This window comes from Pelophylax lessonae (assembly GCF_965119305.1).
Source record: "Pelophylax lessonae genome assembly, chromosome: 9".
Classification (NCBI taxonomy): Eukaryota; Metazoa; Chordata; class Amphibia; order Anura; family Ranidae; genus Pelophylax; species Pelophylax lessonae.
The window spans coordinates 84,522,596-84,535,401 of record NC_138776.1 but is presented as its reverse complement, the minus strand read 5'-3'; the positions used below and the strand labels follow the sequence as shown (position 1 = coordinate 84,535,401).

The 12,806-nt window shown below is 43.7% G+C and overlaps 1 protein-coding gene across 7 annotated transcripts in view; it reads left to right on the top strand.

Annotated features, from left to right (window-relative positions):
* Positions 1-12,806, top strand: part of EXOC6 (exocyst complex component 6) — a gene marked incomplete at its 5' end in the record, with an annotated part of 513,187 nt that overhangs the window by 391,771 nt on the left and 108,610 nt on the right. For all 7 annotated transcript variants that reach the window (XM_082267958.1, XM_082267957.1, XM_082267962.1 and 4 more), the window contains one exon: positions 1,542-1,683. In XM_082267958.1, the coding sequence (XP_082124084.1) occupies positions 1,542-1,683 (142 nt within the window). The remainder of the gene's footprint in view (positions 1-1,541; positions 1,684-12,806) is intronic.

The window sequence follows — 12,806 nt, the reverse complement described above, 5'->3', positions numbered from 1 at the left end:
TGATCAGTCCACCCAAAGGTGGTAAAATACTCATCAGTGAAGCATGTTTAACTGGGTCAGCCGCTGACTTCTTGTGTCTTGGATTCTATAAGGCTCCTTTCACACTATCCGTCCGTCGGACGGATTCCGTTTTTCTCAGTGGGGGATCGAGCCGCCAATCCCCCGCTGAGCAGGAGGATGATAGCTGTGTCTCCGCGCTGTGTGCAGAGACACAGCTGTCAGTTCCCCATGCATCTCTATGGGGGAAATCAGATGGGAATGGACCGTCGGTCCGTTCTCATCCGATCCGCTGGACGGATGGAAAATAGGGTTTCCATCCGTCCAGATTTGACGGATTGGATCGAGTGTCAGCGGACATGTCTCCGCTGACATCCGATGCCCCATAGGAATGCATGGGGGGACCGTTCAGATCCGCCAAAAAAACGGACAGGCGGATCTGAACGGTCCGCCTGTGTGAAAGGGGCCTAAGACTCTGGGATTGACATACTAAAACTGGAGAGTGCAAAAGCTGCTGCAGCTGTGCATGGTAGCCAATCAGCTTCTAACTTCAGCTTCTTCAATTCAGCAAAAAAACAAAACGAAAAAAAACCTGGAAGCTGATTGGTTTCTATGCAGATTTTGCACTCTCCAGTTTTAGCAAATCAACCCCATTGTTCTTGTCCATCTTAGGGTTATTGGGTTTTTCTGCCCACCTTTGTAGGTTCCAGCACCTCCAGATGCATTTTACGTAAATATATCCAGCAGGGAGGGTGGGACCCTTTTGTAATGGGCACATCAAGTCTGCAGACCCAAGTGCAGAAATCTCACAGATTCTTCAAGAGATATAGAAAATTGTCAGGCCCTTAAAGGCTGGGTTCACACATGCTGCCACCGCGGCTCGTAGCATGGGACCGGTGCATCTCTGTTCACCGGCTCAGGTGCGAATTAGGTCCGAATTTTTGCTTGGATTTACACCTGAATCAGGACCAAAGACGCACAGGGTCCTTTACAAATGCGGACCGTGGCTGCGGGCCCTTTACAAATGCGGACAGCGGCTGTCCCAGAGGTGTGTGAACCAACTCCATTGCAAGCCGGTAACACTCTCCTGTGATGCCAATTGGAATTGGGAAACCCACATCCAATTTGCATAAGTGTGAACCCGGCCTAATTCTCCACCATCTAGAGTTTTGGGAGGACTGATCAAATATTTGCTTCATCCATTATTTCCTTGTGGGATTATTTTTATCCACCTTCACTTTATAAAAAGTGACATTTAGTAAGAGAATTATTTACAGTATATTAACATACTTTAATGTAATTTCTATGTGATCATTCCATATTTTTAAATTTATTTCCTTGGATCTGTAAAATGAAATTCATAAAAGTAGCATGAGGATCAACAATTGTTGCCCTTTGGGCAATAACCAAAATTGTAAGTTTTACATACTTTTTCCACGTTGGGTCATTTTTGTTTATTTCCGTTTATTAAGAAGTGGTACAAACATAATTTATTTTACGCGTAACATCAATAAATGCAATGTCACACTATTTTTGTTTTCCAGGGAAAAGTTGCACAAACAGCTTGTATGTCAGCCTGCAAACACCTTTCCACATCACTAACACAGATGCTCCTGGACAGTGAACTCAAACAGATCAGCATGGGCGCCATCCAGCAATTCAACCTTGATGTTATCCAGTGTGAACGTAAGTCCAGGGTTTGATACTTGCTATAGCCATCCAATGTTGGGTGTGTCTCAGTAACCTAGTGTATACTTATTAATATCGTGTTTCCCCCGAAAATTAGACCGGGTCTTATATTAATTTTGGCTACAAAAAACACACTAGGGCTTTTTTCAGGGGATGTCTTATTTATTTATTTACGCTATGTATAATAATCTACATTTATTCAAATACAGTCACGTCGTCATCTTTTGGAAAAAAAAATGTAAAATATCCTGATCGTTTAAAGCATGATAGACAGCACAGTGCTTGTGCTGTGTCATTTCCCCCCTCTATGTTCTAAAAAACCTGGAATAAAACAATAAAATGCTTTTTAAAAAGTTCCTGTGTCCCCTGTCTTCTCTCCCCGTCAGCCCAGGAGTTAGCATTATGACATCCTGTAATCCCAAAACCTTGGTTAAAGTCCTTTTAAATGATGTAATCCATTCTATAAAAAGATTATATAATGTGCAGCGTGTCTCCATGTGTAACGTTATTGTGGAAAATACCTTATTTACAGCGCCGCTGGGCGCTCACGTAATCCGCTGCAGCTCTTCTTCCCCGCTCCGAATACTGCAGAGGAAGGGCCAAGATCCCCGCTGAGGTCAGCCCCGCCTCGAGCACTGCAGAGGGAGGGGCCGCTGACGTCAGCCAGGAGGAGAGGAGAAGATCTCCGGTGGGTCACGTGAGCACCCATCGGCGCTGTAAATAAGGTATTTTCCACAATAAAGTTACACAAAGGAGACACTGCACATTATATAATCTTTTTACAAAAAGGAATATATGTTTTAACAAGGACTTTAACTAGGCCTTTTTTTCAGAGTAGGGCTTACATTGCAGCCATTTCCGAAAATCACGCTAGGTCTTATTTCCAGGGTAGGGCTTATTTTCGGGGTAACACGGTAGCTTTAAAACTGAACTCTAGGCAGATATAAGGCCTCATGCACACTGGACATGTGTTTTTTTTTCTCCTAGATGCGTTTGCTCCCGGCAGGGAAAAAGCATCTTTAAAAACGTGCCTAAAGCCACCTATTGCTTTCACGTTTATATGTGTCTTTGTGCATTCACATGTTTAGCTTAGCTTTAAAGTGTTACACTATATCTGGTCTCGCACAGAACATGGAAATGCAATAGTTTTAGTAAATACAAACTGCTAAATACTTTTTTCATCAGCAGTTAGAGCAGTCTTGTGACTTCTATCAGTGTCTGGTTAAAGTTTGTAGGAGGAGTTTTCATTCTACTCCAGCTGTCCTATGAGGATGCAGGACCCCTGACCCTCTGTGTGGACAGGGCTGATTGGCCTTGTGCTGATCACATGTACCCTCCCAAGAAAAAAAAAAAACTTTCTACCAATACACACCAAACTAAGCATGTGCAGCTTGTCCCCTAGCCTCTGTTCTATCAGTAGATGGATGGGGGACAGTGGAAGAAGGGGAGGAACAGAGAAGACAGGATAAAACAGACTTTTTTACACAATGCAGATGATTAACCCCTTAGGTTCAACAGTGAGTATAACAAGCATGCTTTACTGCATATACAGACTGATTTTACTGTTGTGGGTTTAGTGAGACTGTAATGCATTATATTGGCTAAAATATTAATTTGTTCTAGCCATTAAAATTCATTAAACGAAAACGCCTAAGCGCGTGTAGTGTTTTTATGCGCGTTTGCGTGTTTTGCCCAAACGCTTCTCGTGTTTTTTTTTTTTCCTGCCTATAAAGACTCTTCTTCAAATACGCCTGTTTACGCCTATGTGTGCATTGTCACATAGGCTAACATAAGTATAGTATGTGTTTCAATATGAGTTAGAGAACAAGAAACAGTGTAAAGGTGTGCTGCTATGGCAAACACAATAACAACCTTAACTTGAATTGCAGCTCCCACCAATTTAAGTACTCATGTGCTTGCTGAGGAAAAAATGTAAACCAAAGTGGTGTGCTATTCAAGTGTGCTAATAGTCCTCTAAAAGCAAGAACATAAAATGTATACCAGTCCGTGATCTAATAATTACATGTGCGAGAAAATTGAAAAATAAATAAATATAAAGATATAAAAGTTCACCATAATCAGTTCATTAAAAATATGCAGAATGATAAATTCATCAAGAAATGCTGTATAATAAAAAAATCAAATTCTTCCACCAATCCGCTCACCTGGGAAACTAAAATCAATGCTAAAAAACATTTGACTTTTAATCTTCATCCAATGTCAGTAGATAAAATCTCCTCACATCCATGTTCCCAGATATAAAAAAGAGTAAAGGAAAAAATACATAGTGCAATAATGTCACAATAAAAATATCTAAAGATATCGTGAATAAAAGTCCATCTGTTAAAAAAACTTGTGTGTTAAAATGAATGTGAGTTAGAGAAGTTAGAGACTTTAGATTGTAAGCTCTTTGGAGGCAGGGACTGATGTGAATGTTCAATATATATGTAAAGCGCTGTGTAAATTGTTGGCGCTATATAAGTACCAGAAATAGATAAAATTAATAAAACAGGTTGGCTACAGCGATCTGTCTGAAGAGCGATCTGAACATGGATCATGCTTCAAACAGCAACACAATTGTAACAAGCCCTAAGAGAGCAGAATGTCTCCAATGGGGATTTACTGAAAGCACTTATTTGGAAGACTAGGTGGGAAAGGGATTGAACTTGTGTGGGTATTATTGTGGTCTATGTGCCCATTACAGAGATTTACCTCACTGCAGATACCAGTACAGGACATAAGGGGACTCCAATAAAAAAAAACCTCCTAAACTAGCAAGTGGAGCAACCTTTGTGCTTATTTTAAATAATTTCAAAGATTCTTCAGTCCAGCAACATTAAGCCCCTTGGAACTCTGGAAACAAGAAAGTGTTTTTTGAGAACACAGTTATTTATTGTACAGGGTGTATATAGCGCCAACAGTTTGCACATCGCTTTATTATTATTATTATTATTATTATATTTATTATTTTTAGTTATTATTATTGTTTTTTTTAAATGACAAACATGTAATTCTCACCTGCTCTGTGCAATTGCATTGCACAGAGCAACTCAGAGCCTCCTCTTCTGGGTTTCCCCACCAGTGCTGTAGCCTCCTCCTCTTCTTGGTGCCCCCATAGGAAGTTGCTTGTGTCTATTGACAAACACAGCGTGGCTCAGCTGCCGCCCCCATTCCCTCCTCACTGGATTTGACTGACAGCAGCAGGAGCCAATGGCTCCCACTGCGTCCTGTCAGCCCCTGTGTGAAAAGGGGAAAAAGAAGAGAAGCCTGCAGTCATGCACAGCGCTGGATCGATCCAGGAGTCAAGTAGGTGTTGAGAGGGTAAGGAGACAGCAAGTCCTAAATCGTTTTTTACTCTAATACAGGGAATGTATAAGGTAAAAACGGTTTTAGATTTAGAACAGCTCTAACTTAAAGTATAACTTAAGGCAAAACTTTTTTTTAGTTTTGTATAGAGTGGACAGAGATTAGATTGCTTATCAGTTTTTATTGCTGTCTGTGCCCCATTAGGGAGATTCACCCCCTCTATCTGTCCTGTTTACCATTAAGGAAAGTGAAAGTAAAAGAAAAATACCAAATTTTGGGTTGTCCCAAGCAAGAAAAGTAATAAATACTTGCAATAGGGACACAAGTTCTGGTGACCTGGGGGTCCCCAAAAGAATTCCCTTAATTTGGAGGGATTTCCTTTCACTTCCTGTATGGCTATGGGACAGGAAGTGATGGTAAATCTCCGCAATAGGACACTGATGGTGGGAAAAAACCTGACAGGGCTTATAACCCTCCCTTTCTCTAGCCAAAATGAAAAGAAAATGTTTTGCGTATAGTCCTACTTTAAAGTCAGCAGTGGGCATGTGATGCGGTGTCATCCACTAGAGTTTGTACTTAAGTGAAGATGAGCAGCCATAACGTAAATAAACGGTGTCTACGTTATATTTGTACAACCATACTATTCACTGCCTCTAGCTCTAGCTGGGTATCAGAGATTTTGCGTAAGCTTTGGATCCAATCTTTACAGTTAGCTAAAAAAAGAACCTACATTATAGGTAGTGGGACTTTAAAACCTGTATTAGGCGCATAGACCTGTTAACTGCTTCCTGCCCACGTCATTATAAAATGATGGAGAGGCAGGAACCCTATTGTTCTAGGAGGATGTCACATGACGTCTTCCCGAGAGCAGGCCACGAATGAATGGCTTCCTTTCATGCCCTTCGTTGCATACAATTGTGTTGTTAGGTGTGATTGGTCACAGTGATCACATGGTACAAACGGCCAATCACAGTCCATTTGTACCATGTGATTATCTGTGAAAATCCACAGCTAATCACAACAATAGACAGTGTCTACACACTGTTATTCAGAAAAAATATTTGCTTAAAGAAGTGAAATTCACTGCTATAAGCAAACCTAGTATGTACAAAAAAAAGAAAAAAATCATGATCAACTCCCCAAAGTGGTACAATGTTACTATGGTAACACTGTATTGCTCTGGTCACAGTATGTTAAAAAAAAAAATAATAATTTGAAAAAAGAAATATTATACTGTCACCAGTCAGTGTCCTAGGTCAGTGGTCCTCAACCCTGGCCTACAGGGCCCACTAACAGGCCAGATTTGCAAGATAACTGAAATACATCCCAGGTGATATCATTTGCTGCTCAGTGATTGCAGTACTCTAGTCTGCATCTCCTCAAGGTAATACTTAAAATCTGGCCTGTTAGTGGGCCCCGAGGACCGGCGTTGAGGACCACTGTCCTAGGTCACCGCCACACCAGTTATATGATGATGCTGTACTGTGCTGGTGACAGTATGTAAGAAATGAATAAAGTGACAAAAAATTACAACTTCAACAAATGCACCATGCCTCTTACTAATTACCTCCAGACTGTCTACTTTCTAAAAAAGGGGTAATTTTGGGGTGGGGGCATTTCTACTGTCCTGGTGTTTTCATGCTTCAAGATATAGGCCGTCAGTACATCAGGCTTGATCAAGTTTCAGATATATACCATAGATTGTGGACTCTATACTTTTCCTACAGACTAAAAAATATACACTGATTTGGGTTATTTTCACCAAAGAAATGTAGCAGAATACAATTTGGCCTAAATTTATGAAGAAAGATTATTTATTTGCAAAGTTTTATAATAGAAACCACATTTTTTTTTCAAACTTTTTGGCATTTTTGTTTTTTTTTAGCAAAAAAAAAAAAAACCTCAGTGGTGATTAAATACCACCAGAAGATAGCTTTATTTGTGTGAAAAAAAAAAAAAAAAATTTCATATGGGTACAGTGTTGCATGACCGCGCAATTGTCAAAAAAGCTGAAAGCGTAAAATTGGCCTTGGCAGGAAGGGGATGAAAGTGTCCGGTATTGAAGTGGTTAAACCTAAATATATCAGCTTCACCTCACTTATCCAGTGAAGCCAGATGACCCAACCAGCTGTAATTTACATTCTAGCGTTTTGGATGTGGAAGTTTGCTTTTGGTTTATGTTGTTGTGGGAACATGCTTAATGTGGATCTGAAGCCTATTTTATAATACTGTGTGTTGATATGAAGAATGTCTTCACTCTGAAAGCAATGTAATATTAAGTTGCAGCACATTCCAGGAACCCATGTCAGATCTTAGTGATCAGCATGACAATCAGTGGCGGCTGGTGAAGTTTTAAGATGGGGGGGCGCAAGACCCCGCCCTTCTATTTTGGCCCCTCCCATTTCTCAGAAGCCACACCCCTTATAGACCCCACCCATTTTGTCCCCTGTATTTTGCTTGCGTGAACCAATTCTCCCAATATATCACATATTAAGGGCTCCATCAGTACTAGTATATCCCATAATAGGGAGCAGGGGCCCTATTATGGGATACACTGACAGAGTGGCACAAACCCCACAGTACAGGCCCCTTGTACAAACCCCACAGTACAGACCCCCTAGCACAGACCACACAGTACATGCCCCCTTTCAATGTAGTGACCAGCGTACATGCCCCCTTTCAATGTAGTGACCAGCGTACATGCCCCCTTTCAATGTAGTGACCAGCGTACATGCCCCCTTTCAATGCAGTGACCAGCGTACATGCCCCCTTTCAATGTAGTGACCAGCGTACATGCCCCCTTTCAATGTAGTGACCAGCGTACATGCCCCCTTTCAATGCAGTGACCAGCGTACATGCCCCCTTTCAATGTAGTGACCAGCGTACATGCCCCCTTTCAATGCAGTGACCAGCGTACATGCCCCCTTTCAATGCAGTGACCAGCGTACATGCCCCCTTTCAATGTAGTGACCAGCGTACATGCCCCCTTTCAATGCAGTGACCAGCGTACATGCCCCCTTTCAATGCAGTGACCAGCGTACATGCCCCCTTTCAATGCAGTGACCAGCGTACATGCCCCCTTTCAATGCAGTGACCAGCGTACATGCCCCCTTTCAATGTAGTGACCAGCGTACATGCCCCCTTTCAATGCAGTGACCAGCGTACAGGCCCCCTTTCAATGCAGTGACCAGCGTACATGCCCCCTTTCAATGCAGTGACCAGCGTACATGCCCCCTTTCAATGTAGTGACCGGTATACAGGCCCCCTTTCAATGTAGTGACCAGCGTACATGCCCCCTTTCAATGCAGTGACCAGCGTACATGCCCCCTTTCAATGCAGTGACCAGCGTACATGCCCCCTTTCAATGTAGTGACCAGCGTACATGCCCCCTTTCAATGCAGTGACCAGCGTACAGGCCCCCTTTCAATGCAGTGACCAGCGTACATGCCCCCTTTCAATGTAGTGACCAGCGTACATGCCCCCTTTCAATGCAGTGACCAGCGTACATGCCCCCTTTCAATGCAGTGACCAGCGTACAGGCCCCCTTTCAATGCAGTGACCAGCGTACATGCCCCCTTTCAATGCAGTGACCAGCGTACATGCCCCCTTTCAATGTAGTGACCAGCGTACATGCCCCCTTTCAATGTAGTGACCGGTATACAGGCCCCCTTTCAATGTAGTGACCAGCGTACATGCCCCCTTTCAATGCAGTGACCAGCGTACATGCCCCCTTTCAATGCAGTGACCAGCGTACATGCCCCCTTTCAATGTAGTGACCAGCGTACATGCCCCCTTTCAATGCAGTGACCAGCGTACAGGCCCCCTTTCAATGCAGTGACCAGCGTACATGCCCCCTTTCAATGCAGTGACCAGCGTACATGCCCCCTTTCAATGTAGTGACCGGTATACAGGCCCCCTTTCAATGTAGTGACCAGCGTACATGCCCCCTTTCAATGCAGTGACCAGCGTACATGCCCCCTTTCAATGCAGTGACCAGCGTACATGCCCCCTTTCAATGTAGTGACCAGCGTACATGCCCCCTTTCAATGCAGTGACCAGCGTACATGCCCCCTTTCAATGCAGTGACCGGTATACAGGCCCCCTTTCAATGCAGTGACCAGCGTACATGCCCCCTTTCAATGCAGTGACCAGCGTACATGCCCCCTTTCAATGTAGTGACCAGCGTACATGCCCCCTTTCAATACAGTGACCAGCGTACATGCCCCCTTTCAATGTAGTGACCAGCGTACATGCCCCCTTTCAATGCAGTGACCGGTATACAGGCCCCCTTTCAATGTAGTGACCAGCGTACATGCCCCCTTTCAATGTAGTGACCAGCGTACATGCCCCCTTTCAATGTAGTGACCAGCGTACATGCCCCCTTTCAATACAGTGACCAGCGTACATGCCCCCTTTCAATGTAGTGACCAGCGTACATGCCCCCTTTCAATGCAGTGACCGGTATACAGGCCCCCTTTCAATGTAGTGACCAGCGTACATGCCCCCTTTCAATGCAGTGACCAGCGTACATGCCCCCTTTCAATGTAGTGACCAGCGTACATGCCCCCTTTCAATACAGTGACCAGCGTACATGCCCCCTTTCAATGTAGTGACCAGCGTACATGCCCCCTTTCAATGCAGTGACCGGTATACAGGCCCCCTTTCAATGTAGTGACCAGCGTACATGCCCCCTTTCAATGTAGTGACCAGCGTACATGCCCCCTTTCAATGTAGTGACCAGCGTACATGCCCCCTTTCAATGTAGTGACCAGCGTACATGCCCCCTTTCAATGCAGTGACCGGTATACAGGCCCCCTTTCAATGTAGTGACCAGCGTACATGCCCCCTGCAGAGGTATGGCAGTGGGAGAGATGGGATCAGGCAAAGGGATGGCGGTGGGAGGGATGGTCATGGGATGAGGCAGAGCAGAGGGGGATGGCGGTGGAAAGGCTGGATGGATGGATGGATGGATGGTCATGGCCCATGATGACCATCCATCCAGCCTTTCCACCGCCATCCCCCTCTGCTCTGCCTCATCCCATGACCATCCATCCATCCAGCCTTTCCACCGCCATCCCCCTCTGCTCTGCCTCATCCCATGACTCATGGGATGAGGCAGAGCATAGGGGGATGGCGGTGGAAAAGCTGGATGGATGGTCATGGAGGACTGACAGGACAGGAGGACCACGAGGACTCACCGGTGGTGATGTCTTCTTCCAGCAGATGACCTCCGGTGGTCTGGTCTCCTCTCCGGTGCCGCCGTCACTCCCGTCCGGTGTCCACCCGACTCCATCGCCCGCGGTCCGGTCCACTGCTGCGAGTGACGTCAGCGGGGTCAGCGTTGGATGTCCTGGATGCTGTGATTGGTCCAGGCTGGAGGCTGGACCAATCACAGCCAGGAATCCACGAAGTGGGGGTTTCCAAGGAATCTGCCTTGCGCCCAGGTTACGCCCCCCACGCCCCCCAGAAGGCAGCCAATCGGCGCCTCTTCTGGGTGGTAACCCCACCCCCCCACCCCCTCCACATCGGCTGGCGGCGGCGGCGGCGAACGCAATTTTTTTTTTTTTCCAAACTTTATTGCTCGTTTTGCAATCTTTTTTTTTTTTTTATCTTTTTTTTTTTCTTCCTTTTTTCAGGGGGGGCGGCGCCCTGGCGCCCCCTATGCACCGGCCGCCACTGATGACAATATTGTAGATCTGATATTTATATATTATTCATGGAGTGTGATATAAAGCTGTATTATAAATGCACTTTGTGATTTGTGTAGTAATTTAAGATGCCAAGAGAATCAGAGTGCCAGTGTGCATACTTAATAAGGGAATTCTCTTCTTGTCATCACTTTCGTAAAACCAAGTTTAAACATGTCAGCCTCACTACTGATGTCACACTAATTAACTGTGCCACCTAGGAAATGTAAGGGTAGTATGTAGCACAGCTCAGGGAGTATAGACTCTTATCTACTTAGGAGTTTCTTTAGCAGCGTCATCAACCATCATAACATCAGCACGCTTCATGCCCTCATTATATGTGTGTTTCCAGACAGACTGGCGACCCTTGTGGTCAGTGACTGGGGTTAGAGGCCATTGTGAGTGGGTGGAATAGGTATTCAATGAACATTCAAGGAACATTTTGGAATTCTTTTCCTATATGGGTCCTTGTTGCTTCATAACTAATGAATAGACATCTATGTTCAGAAAATGTTCAAGAGTCACGAATAACAGCTTCAAAGAGAAATGTGAGACCTATCATCCTGAATAATATATATGTAAAAACAGTCAGGAGTCATTGTTGGAAGGGTCTGACCTTTTTAGTATTTGGCAGAATATTAGCAAATCTGACCTATTTAAAGAGGTTTTATTTTTAACAGAAAATGGCAACATATATTTGTTCCTAGCTACTGGGAAACAATGGCAACATTTTACTTTGGAACCCCACATGCTCAGTATACGGCTGGTACAAAACCAAAAAGTGATGGTGCTTGGGTAAAAAAAACAAAATGTCTGCCAGCACAAAATTTGTGACACCAAAAATATTATGAACACAGTGCAGTGCTAAATCATATCAAACAAATAGCAAGTACTCCATAATATTATATATATATATATATATATATATATATATATATATATATTTGTTAAAATCATAAATAAACCAACAATAAGTGATAGTCATAAACCCACTGGTTAATTTTGACCCATTAACAGCATATAGTGTCCATACAGAGTCCGCACAAAAAATAAAGTTTTGCTTCAATCTTACAATTGTAGGACAATAAATGAAGATAGGTGCACCCAAGAAAAGTACACACTTCAGATTCTTACCAGATCAGATTGACCATTAAATATACAAATGGTCAACAATATCCTCCCCTGCATCTCCTCTTTTCGCACCCAAATTAGTAATTGGATTAAGCTACTTCTCACCTCTCTACCTCTTTGGGGGCATGCAATTCTATTTAAAATGGTCTTCTGGCTAAAATTTCTTTATATTCTTGCTAATACCGCAGTATATGTTTCCAAACACTACTTTCAGAAAATGTACTCACTTCCTTTGACACCCTAAGATACCCTAAGTTACCCAGACATTCTTTGGAGACTCTGCAGCTTCCTGTCTACAGAGGAGGTCTGGCATTGCCTATCTTGCATCTCTATTATTATACCGCCTAACTGGTTTATATCCACTGGTAGGTAGCTTTTCGTCCAACAGAGCAATGCAGTCGAAGTGGCTCTGGTCTCCTCATTTGAGACATTGGGTAATCTTATTTAGAGACAAACATTTAACACTACTACAGGGACGGTAACTCAAAAGGCCTCTCTGCAGAATTATAACCACTGCTAAAATATTTTAGATGAGGCCAAGCACCTCTGTTCCCCCAATCAGCTGTTATAATTAAATCCCCGTTTGCCACACTTCTACGACCTACCAGATAGTCTGCATTGGGCTAGGTACGTTTTAACTTATCTTCATCAGTTATATCAAGGGGGCATATTTTAAACTTTTATACACTTGCAGAGAGAGCTGCATATTCTCTTGGGGTGGCACTTCAGGTACTTACAACTACGCCATGTGGCAGTGGCACAGCTGGGACTCCAGGAGGTGCGTTTAATTAACACAACTTATTTCTACTTACTACTCCTTACTACTAGACAGACCTTCTACCCAGCTAACTAAAGTACAAGGCAGGTGGGTAGTTGATATCCCGAACCTCTCTCCAGATAACTGGAAGGAGGTGTATGCCTCCTATCCAGATACTGTAATCTCTGTTAGGGACAAACTCACACAATTTAGATACGTACACAGAACATATTATACAG